Source organism: Charadrius vociferus, unplaced genomic scaffold (assembly GCF_000708025.1).
Source record: "Charadrius vociferus isolate BGI_N301 unplaced genomic scaffold, ASM70802v2 scaffold15, whole genome shotgun sequence".
Classification (NCBI taxonomy): Eukaryota; Metazoa; Chordata; class Aves; order Charadriiformes; family Charadriidae; genus Charadrius; species Charadrius vociferus.
The window spans coordinates 457,842-479,039 of NW_009650064.1; the positions used below are offsets into that span (position 1 = coordinate 457,842).

The following is a 21,198-nucleotide window of genomic DNA, read 5'->3' on the forward strand; positions in this document are numbered from 1 at the left end:
CTCAAGATAGAAACACTGGAAAGAAAATACGAGATCGTGCTAGAAGAACTGCAGTAAGAGCCTTATGATGAGTCCAACAGGTCCTGGTTATGTAGAGGGTAGTAGAGCCAGTGGGATATAAGGAGGCAAGATGCTGAGCAGCAACAGAAGGCATTTGAGGTCTGGTAGGAAGCAGACCCTTGATGAGACACTGCAATATGAATACAAGGGAAGGAAAAGGCAGGGACTCATAAGTGTCTGCCCCTAACCTACAGACAGAATGGGAACAGCAGCAATGAAGCAGCCTTTACTTCTTCATTCTCAGGACCTGAAGATTAGGTTTCCAACCTTGTCATTGTTGCCCTTCAAGTATGGTAGGCCTGCCAAAGGTATGTGATCGCTCTTTGAGGTTCTTCTGCATGACTGAATTTAACAACTCTCTCTCCCCTCAACACCAATCTCATCTTTCCCCGTGCCTCCAAAACTTCCACGTCTAGGCTCCCTCTCCTTACTGCTTCTAAAATCTCTTCGGCCGTTACCCTTGTCTGTCTGGAAACCTCTAGTGGGCACCATTTTCTGTTTATTTTTAGAGAAAAGGAATCAAAGCATTTCTGAAGCATACAGTGGATTACACAATATCTATTTCTTTCCTCTAAAGAGCTCCTTGGGTCTAAAATCTTAGCTCTGCTCAAGTGTTTTGGTCTTGTTTCCTTTGGGGTTATTTGGTGTTGTAAACTTCTAGGAAATCTTTTCAGTGGAATAAAAAGAATACACTGGCAGCATGGTTTAGCTACTGATATTATACAGAAAATCGAGCCACTGAACTGGTGAGAAAATCAATTAGATCTATAGGTAGTAAATTGAGGTAACAAAATTGCTTTTGACAAGAACCTTCTCCAGATTAAATAAAAAATATCTCTTGTTCCAGTTTATTATATCAGTAAGCTGAGTAGTTAATTTAAAGGGAATCTTAAAGTATTTAGAAAGGGATTTTGAAAAGTAGGAAAGCTTTTGCTTTCCTACTCCAGAGTTAGCCATAAGATGCTGAGATTAGAAAGTTTGAAAACTGTGGCAATCAGTAGAAAGCGGATCATTAAAGAGTATTTCCTTGTTTTTTATTGCATTAAGGTTAAAACCATTTTTTAAAATGGTTTTCTTAATTATTGTATATCATGTCAAACAATTCTTCTGTAGATTTCACGCTACATTTCTTATCCACTTAATAATTTAAATGATAGAATGCAATTTTTTTTTTAATTCTGCATTATACTTCCATTAAGACTTATATTTAACAAAGTATACATAAATAATGATGCTGATTAACAATAAGAAATACAAAATTTGGCACAGTTATATTTAGTTCCAAACCAATGTATCTTAACATACATCATGGAGTACCAACATTCTCTAGGAGTCCCAAGTGAAAATGTGTATACTTTCTTTGTCTATCCATGATGTTATATTTAGCTGTAAAAGCAAAAGAATTTAAAGAATTTATTTATTCTAACTTACTAACCTCAGTCACAGTTAAAGTAATTTATTAAGAGCATTTTTATTTAAAAAAAAAACAAACACAAAGAACATTTGCCCCAAAACCATTTAAACAACATAATGAAATGAAGCTAGGCACCAAAAATAATAAACTCTTTAAAAATTCTATGATTTCTATGACAATTTGTAATTGGAAATAGAGTCCTAGAAAGTTAGCTTTTATAACTTTTGGAATATTGCAGTTCTTCAGTTCTTTAGTTTAGTTTATTTAAATTTTATAAAAAAACCCCTACAAGACCACCAGCACCAGCATCCTTCATGATTTGAAACAGAGTGTATGGAGGATGTCAAAAAAGAGAAGTTGTCAATTGATCTTCAGCTGCAGTGTGGTCTATTACTGAGTCAAATTATCATCATGATTAGCACCCACTAACCCCAAGCATTATGCTGAGTACCAATCTGATGAATTAATGTTTTAATTTCAGAATCCTTAAAGTATTCCTAATATTCTTTCAGTATTTTCCCCTGAATTGCATCTGAGACAGATTAAATAATAGGCATTTCATATTTGGAGTGATTTATCTTTGGAGGAAAAAATTGAAAATAAACTGTCTTGATGGGAATATCCACCCAACCTTAACCCAGTAGCCCCTACTAATGCTTCCAAAGTATAATTACCATGGCAAGGACTCTACTGTGATACAAAAGAAAACTGACATTGAAGAGAAAGCAAAAGTTATAAACAGGATGGGAATTTTGATGTATGATCAAGAAACTGGAAGAAGATTGATTCATTCATTTAATGTTTAAATATGAGGTATTCACTTATGTACTGTTAAATAGCGATAGTTTTATGGAGGATATCTCCAGCGTAAGGTGAGGCAGGCTTTTGCCTGCTAAGAATGTTTATATGATATCAAAAGGCAACTTGTACTGAAAGTTGTTCATTTAATCCCTCTTTCATCCCCAAAAGTTCAAATGGAGTAAACTTTAAACAAGTTACTCCCCAAAATGTTTTGAAAACAATAGTTAAAACATTATTTCAAAAATATACTTAAATCACTTGGATGTGAGGGAGGGTCACATGATGGTAATTTTTCTTTTAATGTTCTGTTTTGCACCTCATTATTACACTGAATGATTTGTAAAAACCTTGATGACTTTTCAGACTGTCTTGTGTGGGTGGGCAAGAGGCAAATGGGGTTTTTTGAGTATTTAAATACACTGGATGTTTAATTCAAGCATTGCAATTAATAAATACTCGCCATAGATCTTGAGTGTAACAAACCAGATTTGCAATTAACTTTTGCAATACATCTCCAGAGCAGCTCACCTTACCATTTTACCTTGCAGATGCCTTAATCTGGGGAAGTGATTTTGCAGGGTCATTGTATGGGCATTGATCACCTGTTCTTTGGAGATCAGTTCAACCCTCATGAAAAAGAAATTACTATTCTTGGGAATTCCCTACGAATTAAACTAAGAAGCTCAACTTGTGCTGCTTATATGGACGCAAATTCTAAAAGCCCCTTGGAGAGATGCTGGGCACTGGATTTGGCAGCATGCAGGTTATGTGTGGTTGTGTCTAAAAAGAGCCTGCAGACCTTCCTGTTGGCAGTGCAAGATTTCCAACTGACATTTGTGTTCCTTCTAGCCAAAGAAATGTGTACGCATTTGAAATCTTTTTATTTCTTTTCATGCAGTCTGACTACTTTATTGTCCAATGGTACAAGAAATCTGATCAAAAAAGCCTCATATTTCCCTAATTGCTAACAAAGAATAATTTCCCACTGCCATGCAGTTTAAGTGTTATGGTATACCCTATTTTGGCCTGCTATTCAAGAATAAATATTAAAATCTGTTTTATAAAGAGTAGCTAAATTTGAAGTGTTGTTAGGGGATATTTACCAACAGCTATTTCAGAAGTCCTTATGGTTTGTGATTTTTTTCTCTAGAAAAGAATGTAGAATAAATGAATGATATGTGACCAAAAAGATTAGTATATTGTTGCATGAAATGAATAACAAATACAGTCTGCTGTGACTTCAGATAGCTAAAGAGAGGATACAGTTAGTGTAGTTAATATAAATTAAGTATGCTAGCTGAAGGATTAGGTTATTTGAATTAATTTTAAAGTGTTCATTACTGTTCCAAATATAATGGCTTTTACTTTTTAATCTTTGGAACATTTTCCCTGGCATTTTTTTGTAGGTATGTATGACTGACTTTCATAAGCCTCCATGTAAGTATTTCTGCTTTTCAGGTGTCTGTGAAAATTGTTGCTATCTAGTTCATTTCCAAGTTGCCATGTTTTATTTTGGAACAGGATTTTTCTGAACAGTCTGCTTCTGAATCTGTAATCTGTATTTCTCTTAAATTTTCAGAGAAATCCAATATTTCAAGAAGCAATGGTATTTATTTTTTTTTGCTATTGATTATAGCTTTATGTCTTTTAGTCATTTCATAATGGCTATTTTTTATGGATTTACTTTGTTAATAATGGAGAGAAGTTACATCCATAAAAATTGAGGTTTTTTGCATGGTAGCACATGCATATGTGTAGATATGGAAATCAGACATAACACATAAAAGTATTAATTCAGCTATTCGTAGGGTCTACTGATGGAAAAAAAAATCTATCCTGCTTGCAATCACAAATAATAAACTGAATAAAGTACATGTAATACATGCATACTTCCCAAAATAATCTGTCTCATCTTGTTTTCCTCCAAGTCACTTAAACACAAGAATAATTTACGTTGAACATTTTTCTCCAAAAAGATATAGTGAACTCAAACATCACTTAATTAGAAATTTTATCTACAGTTTCAATTTTAAAAGTAGGATTAAAATGTATGGGAGAAAATGTGGTAATTAATTACAGTTACCTGTAATTTTTCTTATAGAGCAGATAGGTTTCAGGATTACAGTATTCCTCATTATAGCATTTTTGCGTTTGCTATTTTATTGCTTTATAAATCCTTTCATTTTCAGTCTGACCCTAACTTAGCTGTCTCATTGTTCCTTATGATCCTTTTGATTCAGGATGCAGAATAGAAAACTGCGACTCCTGCTTTAGCAGAGACTTTTGTACCAAATGCAAAACTGGCTTCTACTCGCACAGAGGCCGCTGCTTCCGAGGATGCCCCCCTGGATTTGCAGCCTTGGAAGAGCTTATGGAATGTGTGGGTGAGTTTTCTAGCCCAGCAGTGCCGCTGAAGCAGCTCCTTTGCCAGGTGGCAAATACTTATGAAGCTATTTTTAAGCTGTTGCTTAGTATTTTCTGTCAAGAAATGTTCACTAATGGATTGTGTCTGGATCTCTTTAATAATAATAATAATAACAACAACAATAATAGTAATAATAATAATTTCCAAACTTTGAAATATTGCATTATTGGGAACACCCCTCTGTTGTTCTGCATCACAACGTTCTGTCCTCTTAACTGTAAATCACCTTGTATGAGGATTTATAACTTGTAGGATTTGTAGAATTTCAGGAAGGCCAGATTTTGCCTTAGAACTTCAAGTTAATGACATACTCGTTGGATTCTCACCCTTGTAAAACTACTTGCTCGTTTTGCCTTTTACCAAGACCAGAACCCAGGAACAGTGCGGATTGAATTCCTGTGACATCTGGCCTTCAAATTCACTTCTAGTTTCTCTGCAGCTCCCCACTTTTCCATTAGCAAGTAACCACCAAATAAGTGGTTTTAGTAGAAATTTACTGTAATACTCTGAGCCAGCACTGGCAGTTCTCACAATTTAGTGTTTTATCTTGAAGCCTGGGAATTGCGTCAGAGCAGACTCTTTCTTTCGAGATTATTCCTTGCATTTTGTGATGGAGAGGACTGGAAAAGTGAACTCTTGAGCTTTGCAAATTCAGGACTTGTTTATTAAAAAGAGAAAAATTTAAATCAATCTCATGATTTTAGGGGGAGTTCTGAATATTTGGGACTGATGATAGTCTGATGGTTTTGTGCTCAGGTTGATGCCGGCTGAAAAGACTCTTTCAGATTTCATAAGATACTCTAATTTTGTTTCTAACTTTTTGCCTGTTGACAGTAAAGGTTTTAAGTGGTGCATTCTAATAGTATATTCTAATAGTACATTTTTTTTTTAAAAACAAGGAAAAAATAGAAATAAAACCTAGAAAATTTGCTAACTTGTGTTTTCTTTTGCCTTGTCAGAAGGCTGTGAAGTGGGTCAGTGGAGTGAGTGGGGAACTTGCAGCAGAAATAACAAAACATGTGGATTTAAGTGGGGCCTGGAAACGAGAACAAGGCAAATTGTGAAGAAGCCAGCGAAAGACACGATACCGTGCCCAACCATCGCAGAATCCAGACGGTGTAAAATGGCCATGAGGCATTGTCCAGGAGGTAAGCATAGTCCATGCCACAAGAATCTTTATGAGCTTTCCTTAACTGAAATCCAATTTCCAACTTGAAAAAAAGAGCTGTTTCTTCCCAGCTGAAGGGGAAATCCCATCTCTGCCCTGCCAGCCAAGGCTGAAAGGCAACAGTACTATGGCAGTCCTAATTTGTGCAGCAAAACTCCAGGGAAAGACTCAGTGTGGGAGTGGTCAGTCTCTCAGTAGACTGTGAAACTGTGTTTTTTCCTGATGTGGTAACGGGGCTTTTTCAAAGACGTACCTCATGGAAAAAATGTAATGTGTTGCAGTTTGAACTTCAGCATGAAAATGATAGTGATAGTGGAATAATTAATTGCTCTGTGTATGGCAGGAAAGATCACGATTCTTAAACTTTCTACGGGCGGCATACCCAGCGCTGGTGTGATGGATATTTAAATCAAATGAAGTTAGTTACTCATGGCATTGTTAGCTGGAACTATTAGCTCAAATGTGTTACTTGTTCTGAATATTGCAGATCAGGGCCAAACTACACTAGATGGGATATGAACAGAATAGTTATAGAGATCAAGCTTTTCAGCATGAGACAAGCTTACGGCAACTACTACAAGTAGATAAAAGAAATAATCAAATTCCTTTATCATGGTGTTCTAAGACTGAAGTAGTGATACTGGAGCTTCCAATTTGGGTTCAGTTTTGTAGACCCCAAAGGGGAGACATGTCACTGGTAGAGAGGAGTTTTTCTTGTCTTTTAAATTGAAATGATTAACTTTCACTTGTGCAGACTGAACATTTACAGAGTTTTCAGAGTTTGTAGGAGAGGTGGGTGATCAATCAGCAGGTGATAAAGATGCCATTCCTTTTGGAATCATAGGGTTAAAGAAAGATTCAGACTTGAAGGGACTTCAAGAGATCTCTAGTCCAACCTCCTGCTGCAAGCTGGGTCAACCATGAGATGAGACAAATAAAAAGGAATGAAGGATTGTAGAGTCCTGAGAAAAGCCATAACCTGATGAATAAGCTAAAACTGAAATAATCTTAGAATAGGTACATAAACAAGTATGCTTTGTGTTCTGGAATTGTTGAATATGTCTCTCTTGTTTGAACATACTGCCCACCAGTATGTGTGAAAATTATACATAAAGTTTTAGCTACAGGTTAAATCTGTGCAAGCTTCATTTTTGTCTCTAGGACCCTGACACAATCTGGAAGAGAAAATAAAGTTGATTCACAGAATCACAGAATCACAGAATGGTTAGGGTTGGAAGGGACTTCTGGAGATCATCTAGTCCAACCCCCTGCCAGAGCAGGGTCACCTACAGCACGATTCTCGGTTATCCAGGTTAACCGAGTCTGTTATGCACTCTTCCTCCCTGTGCCACTTCCTATAATCATATACGCGTGCATGCACATGTAGTGCGTAGTCATAGTGGCACTGTGGTGCATTGTTATTGCAGTTCATCTGCAACCTAAACAAACTTCTCAAAGACATTGAAAAGTAGAAGCTACACAATGAACATCTCTGGAGGAAGGAAGAAGAAAAGGTAAAAATCAAAGCTGATTTGGGCTGCCATGGTATGTGTCTCGTGGTATCTTTGACCATGGGTCAGCCACACCTACATCAGGGTAGCTACACTTGGTAGTGGGTGCAGCCTGCTGAGCTGGATGAGCTGTTCCAGTTACTTCTAACAAACTCTGAGGTGCAGAGCCGGGTAGGGATCAGATCAACCGGGGAAATGTTTTAATGCTGAAATGGAAGGAAGAAAAACGAGCCTGTGTGAAGTTCTACAAAATCTCCAATAAATATATATTTATTTTTTTCGTTGTTCAGATGCATGAAGTTTAGCTAGAAGGGGAGAATTTGGGAAAATTGCAGAATATTTTCAATGCAACTCCATATGGCAGACATTTGGTCCCTTATGTACCCAGAGTGTATGGAGGGAGATATTTCATGGATGCGATATCCAGCTTTTATCTAAACTCCCGGCAAGTAGAGTTTTACTGATGTGGTTTTAGCCTTGCTAATATAGTTAGGATTCAAATTGCTGTAAATAGTTTGAGAAGTGTGCTTAAGTGGACCACAATATTAATGAATGCTGCAGCATGTTTAATATTACTGTGGTAATCTGGAACTGTTGAACATTCATAGCTTTTTGTAGCAGATTTTCTTACGTTGTTTCAAGTTTTCTTGTCCATCAAATTCAGCTCACTGATTAAAGATTTATTGCTCAAGTTATATCTTTTCAAAGATACAGTGGTGGGCTTTCCTAAGAGTTAGGAAATGTATTGCCTAATCTGTATCAAGATCTCTGACCAGACCTCTGCATTTTTTTTTACTATGTATCAGGAAAGTTGTTGCTGCAAATACAAATTCAGCGTGAAAGACTTGTAGCTCTCTTTTGTAACCATGGGCTCCAGTAAATCCTGAAGATTATAGTCCTTTCCTGTCCTCCAGTGGTGTGGAATTCCCTGCCTGTGTTTTCAAAGATAAAAATCAATTTGTACAAAACCGCAGGTTTGAACTGTCCACACTGAACCCTGATGCTTAATACTGCTGCTGTGCAATCCTATAAAACACGGGCCAGAATATAAACTCCTTTCCCTCTCCTGAGAAACTCCTGGGAGGGAGTGGGTTAGTGGTGTTTTAAGTGCCTGGGGTAAGACTTCCCCGGGCCTGGTCATCTCTGCGGGTGAGGAAGACACGGAGATTGTTGTGTTCGAAGCTCCTCCTGCGTAGTATGTTTTAATTATGATTATATACACGGCTGGTCTGAGATCCCATTCCTTTATCATATTTAATTTAGTTAGCAGGTTGCCCCATTAGAGACGTGAAGTGTTTCTTTGCTTACTTACTCCCTGTGAAGGAGCCGGAGGCAGAGATGCTGGTTACAGGGAAGCTGAAATCGAGCAGATTCTGGCTGTTAAGGAGGAGATTCTGTGTTTTCAAAACTGCCGTGTTTTCCTGATGTTAGAAATCTTGCAATTGAACTTTTAAACTGAGGAAATCTAAGGTTAGCACTACTGGGGGACTTGAAGAACTGTAATCCCTGTAAATGTCAGTTGAGAGGCTGTTAATAAGTCCTTTCTTCCTAACGTTCTCAGTGCATAAACTCACAAAAATGTGTAGGATAAGGGTTGGATTATACAGTTAAGATGGTTGTAGATTGTGATGGATTAAATTGAGCACAGGAAATAAGGATATTTTTGGTAGAACAGGGTCAAATACAGTGCTTTTGACACATGCTTTCTACTTCCGTACATTCTACAGTTACTATTTATGATCCACGTTGCAGAAAAACTTATGAAACTGATTTTTACGCATTTGCAGAAGTGGAGTTAAATTCAGTTTTCCTACTAAGTACTTCAGTTTTATATTTATCAAGGATTGAGATGTTACCCATCTGGCCATATGGCTGTGGTACAAATCTAGCTGATGAAGAATTTTTAACCACTTTCCCAGTTTTTGCAGAGTTGTAGAGATAGAAGCTGGAATGCAAGTGAAAGATGATTTCACTTCTGCTGAAGCCAGAAACATAAAAGGATACTCTGTCTGATTTCAAATATGTTACTCAGTGGTATTTTCTTATTGTCAGTACTAATTGATTTAACTGTTATTACCAGATGGGAATGTCACATTTGTGTATCTGTTCATGTTATGTATGTTACCCTGTGGCTTGGGTGTAACATGACTCATGCTATGAGAGGTTAGACTTAGCAGAAGATGACTTGGATTGTTTCGCCACCTCCTACCCATGCTGGTCTTTTGCTGATAAGGAGTTTTCTCCTCTTTAGCTCAAAGAGAAAGAAAACAAGATTTTTTTAAAAAGAGTGATTGCATTACAAGCAATGGGGAAATTAGCAGGCAGAAATGTTCTATGCGCTGGTACAGCTTGCTGTCTGAAAGCTTTCCCATATATTTATTATAAATATTCTCTTTTTACCTCTTATTTTGACATATTCCCCATGTTCACCTCAGTAAATCACTCCTTTTCGGTTTGTAACCTGGAGGTACTTGAAGATTGCTCTCATGTTTCTCATTAAGTATTACAAAGGCAAGCAAAGAAGCTCTCTGCTTCTTTTAGTCTTCTGTCAGACTGCAGTTCTTCAAGTTATACCTGAATATTACTCTATTGTTACTAGTAAAAAATCATTATGCCATTTCTGAATGCTTATTTTGGACATGGAGAAAGAGAGGTGAGAAAAAGAGGTGAAGATGGGATGTACGTCTGCATTAATTTCCTGAGCTCGAAAGAGGGAAAGCATCAGGACAGGTCATGAGGCCTCAGAGGGAGGGAGTTCTTTCTTTGACACAGACGTGTAACTGAATGGACTTCATGCTGCTTGATTGGAATTTGGAGGCTTTTTATGCAGTAATCTTTCTTGTTTCCATTGTTGCAATAGAATTTAAGACTTCTGGAAGAGCAACAGTAAAAATACCCAATCAGGCTTTCTGTCCTTATACTGCATTTACATTTCATTATTAATATTCAGAAATTATGACTGAAAAGATTAAAAGAGTAAAGAATATATACTTCAATATAGAAAACTAATAAATATGCAAAACTGCAAAATGTATGTTAACTAAGTAGTGGGAGTTCTTTTAATATAATAAGTGATACGGCAAACAGGGAGTCAATGATCCCAGTTTGCAAGAATATTTAAGGTAGGATAAACAATATTTAGAGTAAAACTGTAGATACACTTTGGTGAAGACACTAGCTATATGCTTGAAGTATAGTAAACTAGCATAATTTCTAATAGAGGCCATGTTACACATAGCTATCTCAAGCAGGTAAGTATCTTTTCCTTCTTTAAATTGGCATATTTCCTCTGAGAGGGATTGTTTTAAAATTTCTGACTTTAACTTGACAACCTTGCGGTATAAAGGGTCAAAAATGTTCTTGTGTCATCCCACAACTCCCCTTCAAAGTTTGGTCTAACATTTGTTTTCTTTTAAAACCTGGCAAAGGAAATCGGGATTTCTCTCTTTTATTAGATTTATTTATAGGAGGCTAACTGAAGATTTTTTTATTTGCGCAACCAACAAAGTCATAGAATTATTGAATAATACAGATTTGAAGGGACCTAGGGAGGCGACATACTCCAACCTCCTGCTCAAACTAGGGTCAGAAAAGGTGGTCCAGAACCATGACTTTGCACTTGTCTTTGTTGAATTTCATTAGTTTCCTTTCAGCTACAATTTATCTCTTATTCACAAGTGAAAAGTAATTAAAAAAAAAAAGCCTCAAAATAAATGTAGCATCAGAACTCAGTGAGTGATCGCAGTGGTCAGGCAGATGATTATGTTCTTTTGAGCTTTGTGACTACATCTACACTGAAGTGCCCAATACGGAAAAGTTTGTAAGCCAGGATGCTTTTGAGACCTTAATTTAGACATTACACTTGTAGTCACAAGTAGGCACAATACTTACAAACGCTGTTTGCCTTTTGAGTGTCAATGCTAAGGCTCTCTCTAGCTGGGTCTCAGTAAACATAATCACCACATTTTATGTCCCCTGTTGGTCTTGCTATGTTGCCACAAGAACAGATAGCTTAAGTGGCAAAGACTGGTCCAGAAACAGCAAGAATTGTTCCCTTCTCCCCAAGGACGGTTGAGCACTGGGCTAGATTTGTCCAGTTGACTGTGCAGTCACCATCCTTGGAAGTTTCCAGGACCGGACTGGACAAAACCCTGAACAATCTGGTCTGAATGGTCTTCATGCTGCTGAGAGCAATAAGTTGGACTGGGGACCAAGCTGGATCATTCTGCTGCTGTGAAAGGCAGAGCGTGCTGTGGGTTTAGGCTGAATGAACACCGTTCTTCCCATTCAGGCTTTGGAAAATTTCTGATGTCTTCTACTCCCAATTAGAGAGAAGCTGGAATGACTTGTCATAGGGAAAAGGAACAAGTCTTTACTGTGTTTGTTATAGTGCTGAGATCTCTTAATTTGGCGTGGTTTATTGATGTTGAAATAATATGCAGAGCATGTCTAATGTTTTGAATATAAAGCTGTTATTTCATGCATTTCTGAGATTAGCTTTAGTCAATATGGAAGCTTAGTTGGAAGTGCTGATTTCTTAATTTACTTTATTATCATTTGACCTATTGACTCAACTGTCTTTGGCTGAGTGCTGCATGCTTGTAATTGCAAAATCTTGCATAGGATCCAAAAGATACATAGCACAATGTACCTTTATTTTAGCATAGTGTGCTATGGCAGTCTAAGAAAACACGGAAAGACCAGCAGAGGTGCTGCAGAGATGCAGATATAGAACTGTATTTTAGTTTTAGATATGCTTTGACTTTTCAAATCTTAAATTCCAGTCTAATTTGTTGACATTTTTAGCAACTTAGTTATTTCATTCCATTGTTAGTTAAGTCATGACATAAATGTATGTGGCAAGTTATAGATAAAAGAAAATTATCCTACTTGGAAAAGATTATAAGTTGAGGCATGATCTAAGGAGGGATGGTAGCAAACAGAAAGCATTGTGGTTCTGGGATAGATGACAAGATTTACAAACAGTAAGATCTTACTGCTTTGGTCAGTATTGCATGAATCTTGAAGACATTGGAATATTATTTATCACTGTAATACTAAAAACTAGTGTTTACAAGTCTTATCATTTTAACGGAGACTGTAGTACATAGGATTTACAATATACTGTCACTGCCTGCTGCAGCTCTCTGTTGATTTTGCAGTAGCATTGGACCAAATCTGCCATTTTGCCCTCAGCAGACAAGTAGAAACTGAATTAAGTGTAGCTCCGCTCAGTATTGGCTCTACCAGAATATCGGTGTCACCAAGCAGGCTTGCCTCCTCCATGTATTCTGTGAAAATGAATCACACTCTGACCAGTAAGGCTTGGCCTTAGCTTGTCTGAAAATATAACCCATAATTTTCAGTTACAAAGCATGACTCAAAGCTTCTGAAGGAAAAAAGGAAAAAAAGACATTTCAGCATCAGCAGAGAGTTTATAAGAAGTAAACTCCACTGAAGACACTTATTTGCCTAATGCAGGTTGGGAACGCAATAGGAATGAACAAATATTTTTGTGTTTTAGTTGATGGCTGTTCTGCACATTTTTTGAAGGAGGTAGCAAGCGGGAGCAAGAAGGGACAAGATGAACATAGTTTGGAGACTTTCCAGAAAACAAGAACTGTTTTATAGTGTGGCTTAACCCTCAGAGCCTGGCATTCTTGTTAGTAAGTTTGTTCAGGAAACAAGTTTTTGTCAGCTGCAGAATCTGCTGGTCTGCATTGCCAACATCTGCTTCCTACAGAGAATGTTGTGCTGAGTGTATTAAAATGCCTTTTTTTTTTCCTACCCTTTAGCTGGTCACATTCAGAAGGGACTGCGGCAGGTGAAAATTAACAGTAAAGGAAATCCAAACCCTAAGGAAAATGAAACCTGTAATACTGGTTGTTTCAGTGAGAGTGCCTGCAACTAGACTTTAAGTATTTTAAATTAAGGCACATAGGCAAGAGGTATAGTTATATTATCCATAGTCACTAAGGTTGTGCCAGCTTCTAAAAAAGAGCACGAAGATTGTCATTTGTATTTGCTAATAATAATAAAGAAATCAACATTGAATTGGTAGTTCAGGTTGAAAAGTACCTCCGAAGGTCATCTACTCCAGCTTCCTGTTATATCAGATCAACTGTGAGAAAAACCAGGATTCCTCTGACAGTCTTCAGAGATTAAATATTTTCCCTTTTTTGGTCATAGCTCTGTTCCTCTTCATATGTATGTGAAATGCTGATATATAAATTATAGGAAAAATGGTGTTATTTGTATTTGTTTCTAAGTGCCATATAAAAATGCACAGCAAATTTGAAATTACATTTCCATGATGTTTGCATTCATTTACATGTAGATATGAGAACTTATATAATGCACATATGTACCTGTGCATTACTTCTATGTCTGATGCCTTTTAGATTTGCAGATAAAAGTTAGACAGTATACCTCTCAGCCAATAGTATACTATAAAGTGACCACCAATGGTATACTATAAAGTTACCAAACTATAGCAAGAAACTGTTTTTTCTTTTCTGCATTAAAATATAGTATTTTATATTATTTTTTTTCTTAGAAACAAAACCCCTATACTAATATTTGTTGTGTGTTTGCCTTCTTTTTCTACTCTGCAGCAGAGATAGGATAATTAGGAATCTGTTGACAGAGGGGTGTTCTCCATACTTTCCTATCAAAACAGTAAAGAAAATTAAGGTGTGTTAATGATGAAACATGAGCAGATATGTTCTTTCCTTAAGGCTGATGGACAAAAAGTCTGTTAGATCCTGACAACCCAGTACGCAATGTTACTGTTTGTAGCTATAGGACAGAGATACAGAAAGATTAGTATCAATGTTATTTTTCAAACGGTGTAGTTTTTGTGTTATATGGTAATATGAATGAGGAAATATGTGACTGAATGAATCCATGAAATCCTGTTCTGAAACTTCCCTTGCACACAAAATGTTTCAGCTGAATTTGTTACAGCATTTGTTTTAAAAAAACAAGCCCTCAACTCGAGCAACAAAACCCCTGAACACATGCAGAAAAGAAAATGCATATATGTGTGTGAGCTAAGAGATTAAATAACTGTAATACACGTGCAATTGATTCATATTCATTAAAATGAGTTCAAGTATAAACTTAGTGTGACTTTTTAAAAATTGCTGTTATTTTTCTATTACATTGTTGGAAGCAATCCATTCCCTAGTTATTTTCTAAAGGGAAAATGCAACCTGATTAGACTCGTATCTGAAAAGTAGTTAGAGATAGTTTTTGTAAGCTATATAAACTTAAACATCAGTTTGAGTAGCAGTTATATTTAATTCTAAAACCAAGTACTATCTGGCAAGGACCAACAACCAGGTTTCCTTTGCAGATTTTCAAGGAATGACTCTGCTGTTATTAAATTAGATCACATTGCTTGATCATCTAGATGGCTCTCAAAGCTCTGTGAACAAGATGTGGCTGTTGGCTGAAGGTCCTCCATTTTCTATGTGTTTGAAATAAGGTCAGTTATATTAAGCAGCTGAGCAATTAATTGCCCTGAAAAATATCAACACTTATTGAAAAGAACCCTTCCAAGATTTCCAAGATTTAGGTAATTAGTTTTTTCTCTCTTTGCTTGTTCCCATTCAGTGTTTATAGAACTTCTCCAAGTTCAAGGTTTTTTTTAACTGTGCAGTATTTGGGTTGGTATTTTCCTTGAAACTGGTATGGTGGATCTTTCATGGAAGTTGATGCAGCTGGATATTAAGTCACAGCCTCCCTCCAAACTCCCTCCAAACCTTTTTGCTGTTTTACGACAGATGCATATTACAATGGGTCACAACTGCAATTATTAAAATTGTGAGTTTGTGTGAATATGGTAAAATAATACATTGCTTACATTGAAACCTGTAACTTAGCTGAGGTATAAGTAGCCTAAATTTCCTTGGAGTGCTGTGGTAATGACGTGTGGTTCTGCTTTGTTTGCTTATTTAGCTGATAGGTCAGGTTTTGAAAGGTTTTAAGAGGCTTAGTTCTCTTTGACTTAAGCAGAATTTAAAAATTCATGGTTCTTTTAAAGACTAGAAATAAAATCTGTCTGAAGTGACTTTTAGACATTTTGACATTAGCAAAAAATTTTTGTAGAAAAGGATTGCTGTCATCTGATTTTTACAAGGGCGTGTAGTGATAGGACAAGGGGCAATGGCTTTTGACTGGGAGAGGGTAGGTTTAGATGAGATATTAGGAAGAAATTGTTTACTCTGAGGGTGGTGAGGCACTGGCATATGTTGCCCAGGGAAGTTGTGGGTGCCCCATCCCTGGAAGTGTTCAAGGCCAGGCTGGATGTAGCCTTGGGCAACCTGGTCTAGTGGGAGGTGTCCCTGCCCATGGCACGGGGGTTGGAACTAGATGATCTTCAAGGTTCCTTCCAACCTAAACCATTCTATGATTCGATGATTTGTGTTTTAGTTTTCCTTCTTTAGTACCGCTGCCCAAAGCATATCTCGTAATGGGCTATATTTACCTGAGTGCAAAGGTTTAGCTTTACATACCTTATCAGGACAATTCAACCTGTGGAATTTTATGTATTAATTTATCATATTGCAGCATGATACATTTTCAACATATTTTCAAAGAATTATCGGGGAGTTACTGGCAGTACAGATGTGCCAACTCGAGCACACTTTTCCCTTCCTTCTGAATACAAATCACCCTTCAATCCTCCTTTGTAGTTAAAGTAAGAGGAAATATTTTCTTGGGAAGATTTGCACATAGTTTTTCCAATCATGAAAAGGTTGTATGTGCAATTTATTTATTGCCATTATTATATCTTAGACCAGATAAGTACTTTCAACATGTGTGTTTCCTTACGTATATTGTATTTCAGAAGTAGCCTGAATATCATGTGATGAAGTATCTCCTATGGGAGTTATTTGGTTTTAATGAATAACCGAGTAAGTACCAGCATGTAAATCCTAGTAAATGACCAGAATGTGAGTTAGAACTGTCCCATGGCAATTATACTGTTCAGGGTTTTTAAAAATGCTGAATGAGAGCCAGCTGCTAATCCACATGGAAATGCAAATACTGAAGAGCTGCAGCTGATCCAAGTGCACAGATTGAATTTGCCCATAAAAGGTACCTGACAAATTTTATTGTCCATGTCCTTATGAAGTAAGTCCTGTTGTTTTTTTTTGCTTGTTCTGAAACTACAGTGCACCTGTAGGAGGAAAAGCCGCATATTTACTCATTTCTGAGTCTCAGCCAGACAGCTTTTTTTATACTCTGTAGTGTCAGCCATTTCAGTCACAGCGGAGAAACCAGCGAACACTCACCTACCTGAGATTACTTTTTCCTCCCTGAGGATAAATCAGTAAGGCACAGTTCTGTGTGTATCCACTCCCAAACCACAGGCCTGGGAATGGGAGGTCTGGAAAGCCATCTGCTTCAGGTGTAGCATGACTAGTGAGCAATCAGCCTCGCTCATTTTTGAGGATTCATTAAGGCTTCCCTTGCACAGAAGTCTCTTCTTGAATAATAAACGTATTAGGCTATACAAACATTATTTGTTTTCACAACATTGAACTCCTGGCAGAATTTTTGGTTGTTTCAGACAGTCCTCATCTTTTGCATGGTTTATCTCTCCAGCAGAGCGTGTACTAACAAAGACAGTGTTTGGATATTGGAAGTGTTATTCCATAAATAGCAGCAACTGTGACTGAGGATTTCATCATAATACAATATTTAGAAAATACTCAGTATTTGTATATGCAGTATTTAGATACTGCCTGCCTCGTCATCCTTAAGGATGGTGCAAGAAAATATGTGTATGACTGCATGATCAAGCCATGATCGGCTTGGTGATCTCTAAGTAGCTGTGGCAGAAATGAGATTCTTTGGATGCACATGTGATCACCAACAGTTAAATTATCAGTTTAAGTAGATCAGAAGATTTCAGCTGAGCCATAACTAACTGGGTGCATACTTCTTGCGCAGTACCAATGCAAAATAAATTATCTAAGCATACATCAGCCTCTGACTTGCACAAGGCTAGCAGTGTACATGCAGCTAATTACAGCTGCATTGCTGTTAAGCTAGGAACTCATTACACTGCTGTAACTTGATTGATTGTGATGGGCTGTCTGTACCCTTTAAAATAACTTTCTTCTTCTGGGGAATCATTTTGAATGTTCTGTGCCTGCTTGCTTGATAGCTAGTGGCAACCTAGGGAGGTCTCAGTTGACTGGAGGTTAGCAAATGTGACGCCCATCTACAAGAAGGGCTGGAAGGAGGACCCAGGGCCTGTCAGTCTGACCTTAGTGATGAGGAAGGTTAAGGAGCGGATCATCTTGAGTGCTATCACACAGCACATACAGAACAACCAGGCGGATCAGGCCCAGTCAGCATGGGTTCATGAAAGGCAGGTCCTGCTTGACTAACCTAATCTTCTACTATGACAAGGTGACCCACTTGTGGATGAGGGAAAGGCTGTAGATGTTGTCTACCTCGACTTTGGTAAAGCCTTTGACACAGTTTCGCGCAACATTCTCCTGGAGAAACTGACTGCTCATAGCTTGGATGGGCATATGCTTTGCTTTGTAAAAAACTGGCTGGGTGTCTGGGCCCAGAGTGGTGGTGAATGGAGTTAAATCCAGTTGGCAGCTGGTCACAAGTGGTGTTCCCCAGGGCTCAGTATCGGGGGTGGTTTTGTTTAATATTTTTATCAACGATCTGGACAAGTGGATTAAGTGCACCCTCAGTAAGTTTGCAGATGACACCAAGTTGGGTGGGAGTGTTGATCTGCTTGAGGGTAGGATGGCTCTACAGAGGGATCTGGACAGGCTGGATTGATGGACCGAGGCCAATGGTATGAGGTTCAACAAGGCCAAGTGCCAGGTCCTGCACTTGGGTCACAACAACCCCATGCAGTGCTACAGGCTTGGGGAAGAGTGGCTGGGAAGCTGCTTGGCAGAAAAGGACCTGAGGGTGTCGGTGGACAGCTGGCTGAATATGAGCCAGCACTGTGCCCAGGTGGCCTAGAAGGCCAATATGGCTGGAAAGCTGCTTGGCAGAAAAGGACCTGAGGGTGTCGGTGGACAGCTGGCTGAATATGAGCCAGCACTGTGCCCAGGTGGCCTAGAAGGCCAATAGCATCCCGGCTTGTACCAGGAATAAGGTAGCCAGCAGGGCTTGGGAAGTGATCATTCCCCTGTACTCAGCACTGATGAGGCTGCATAGCAAGAACTGTGTTCAGTTTTGAGCCCCTCACTACAAGAAGGACATTGAGGTGCTGGTGCCTGTCCAGAGAAAGGCAACAAAGCTGGTGAGGGGTCTGGAGCACAAGTCTTACGAAGAGCGGCTGAGGGAACTGGGTTGTTTAGCCTGGAGAAAAGGAGGCTGAGGGGAGACCTTATCGCTCTCTACAACTACCTGAAAGATTCTGAGAAATAGACAGTGATGGCTTCTTCCTGTTCTTTGGCTCTTTAGACAGAAAAAAAATCTCATAGGGACATTTGAGTTCTAATTAATGGTGGTGTTAGCTGACTGCAAAAGGCAAAGCCTGTCCACACATGCTGCTTCACTGACTGGTTTCCAATGCCTTTTAAAACCTCACACCTGATGGGCACATCTACAGTGATGTGTAGTTCAGCTGGTGCTGCCTAAGGTAGCTCAAGAAATGAATACAGTTTAAAAGTGTCAGCGTAATGGTGTGCAAGAGTTAATTACCCCTGCTGAGAGACAGTGTTTATTAGATCTGGCACAGTGCTGTGCAGATATAATGTTTTCAGGCCACAAAGTACTGTTTGTGATAGTGAACTGTGATTTTCTGTATGAATGCATAGCTCATGAGTGCTAACTTGGGGGACTCATTTTCTTGTGGGTTTTATTCCTGTCAAATAATTATCACAGAGGTGCTCACAAAAATTCTGGAAAGACACAGTGCTCAATTCATAAATGCAGCAGCTTCCAATACTCTGCTGTAGGACAGATTTAATTTAATTAACTTGCACCAGCTGGCTGCAGGAGTCAAGGGGGAATGCCAACAGGGAATAGGTGGAGAAGCAATCTCCCTAGCTGCTTTCACTTTATCAGGTTGCCACTTGTGTAAGAACTAGTCTGGAGTCAACTGCACTGATTTTTAAGCGTGTGCTATGGAAATCCTTCACAAAGAGCTTCTAGATATATTTACATCTTTATCTCTAATGAGAAGCACAGAAGGAGGAAATGCAGGAAAAGATCTGCTGCTTTTTTGTTGGTGTTTTTTTTTTTCCTTTTTTTTTTAAAGCTTTCTGCAATAATTTTACCTCAAATTGGAAAGCTTGAACACCACTGATTCCCATAGTACTTTTTGCTTTGTGCCTTAGAGGTGAATGAGAAGAACTTCCTCTTGAACAGTTTGAATTCCACATTTATTCTGAAGAACTACAAACATGACTGCAGATCATGTTTGAAAAAGGAGTGGGAACATGAGCAGAGAAGAAGAGCAATAGATGCAAGAACTGCTCATGATGAACAGGGCTTCCCTACTCTACATTGATTTTATATGGTATTGTAGCCTCACATTAAAAATGGGTAGATTTAAATAATTTTCTGGCACAGCCTTAAGAATGAATTAGCCTAAAATGAGGAGTAACATGTAAAATGGCAATGCAATACCATAGAGGTAACTCAGTACTGTACCTGTGTCAGCATAATGTTCTGCAGCAGATGATCAAGCATAGAAGCAGTATCAATTATGGTGGACACAATACTGCACCAATATATTTGGTTCCTAAAGGGGCTCCTTTATGCAGTAAGTCCTCTCTCTTAAACACATTGAGCATGTAGATGCGGCACTTGACAGTGATAGGTTTGCGGTTGGACTTGATGATCTTCAGTAAAGCCTTTGACACCGTTGGCTGCCGTGGCTTGGAAGGGCGTACGCTTTGCTGGGTAAAAACCTGGCTGGTTAGGTTAATGATTGAACTCGATGATCTTAAAGGTCTTTTCCAACCTAAAGGATTCTATGATTCCGTATTTATTTTGTCTGTCTAAACTAGCACAGCTTAGATTCTGAAGGGGACCCAAAAGTTTAATGTAAAGTGTCCTCCACTGGATTAGAATCTTACATCATATTTGTCATTTAATGTGAAAGTTTATCAGTTTATGTTTCTTTATACAGCATGAATCAGGAAGAAGGCTATTGGAGTTCAAGTGAAGACTGAGTTTATACAGCTTTACATATCACCTCCAAGTTTGATACTTCAATCTTATGTCATGCGTGTCTATTTAATGCATATAAATATTACAGACACAGTAGCAAACTCTTAGCTCATCTTTTAAGACTATTCATCTGAGATGTGGGTTTTGGTTTTTTTTTTTTGGTAGAACCTGATTAGCTTGGCTGTTCATGTATTTTTCCATTTTAAACCTTTTTACTCAAATTATAATTTATTGGTTTCCTATGATCTTTCCTTGGGATTCTTAGCTGATCAGACACATAAGTCTGATAACTTCTGGGAGCCTGGTACCAAGTCAGACTGCTGGATAGCAGAGAAGCATGCAGGTGTCTAGTTGCAAGGAGAAGCAGCAGTACGACACCAGTAAGAGCAGGTGCTTTACAGCACGTCAGATTTATTAAGAACTTCATTTAAGAAGTTCAAACAAGGGGCATGACTTTCAAATACCTATGTTGGAGTTACACTATCATGTAGCATAAAGATCATAGGTATTTCCAATGACATTAATATCCCATGATAACACCATGGCACACATTACAGTGAACTCCTGATGAAGATGACAGCCAGCTCTTAAATTATTCTGCTTCTCTGTCAGATACAAATGTGAACATCTTGAGTGGGTTGCCAACTGT

At 38.1% G+C, this 21,198-nt stretch overlaps 1 protein-coding gene across 1 annotated transcript in view; it reads left to right on the forward strand.

The window, feature by feature from the left end:
* The first annotated feature begins 259 nt into the window (after window positions 1–259).
* Window positions 260–21,198, forward strand: part of RSPO2 (R-spondin 2) — a 47,033-nt gene continuing 26,094 nt past the window's right edge. Inside the window, exons 1-3 of the mRNA XM_009891903.1 lie at window positions 260–368; window positions 4,516–4,659; window positions 5,660–5,848. Of these exons, the coding sequence (XP_009890205.1) occupies window positions 260–368; window positions 4,516–4,659; window positions 5,660–5,848 (442 nt within the window). The remainder of the gene's footprint in view (window positions 369–4,515; window positions 4,660–5,659; window positions 5,849–21,198) is intronic.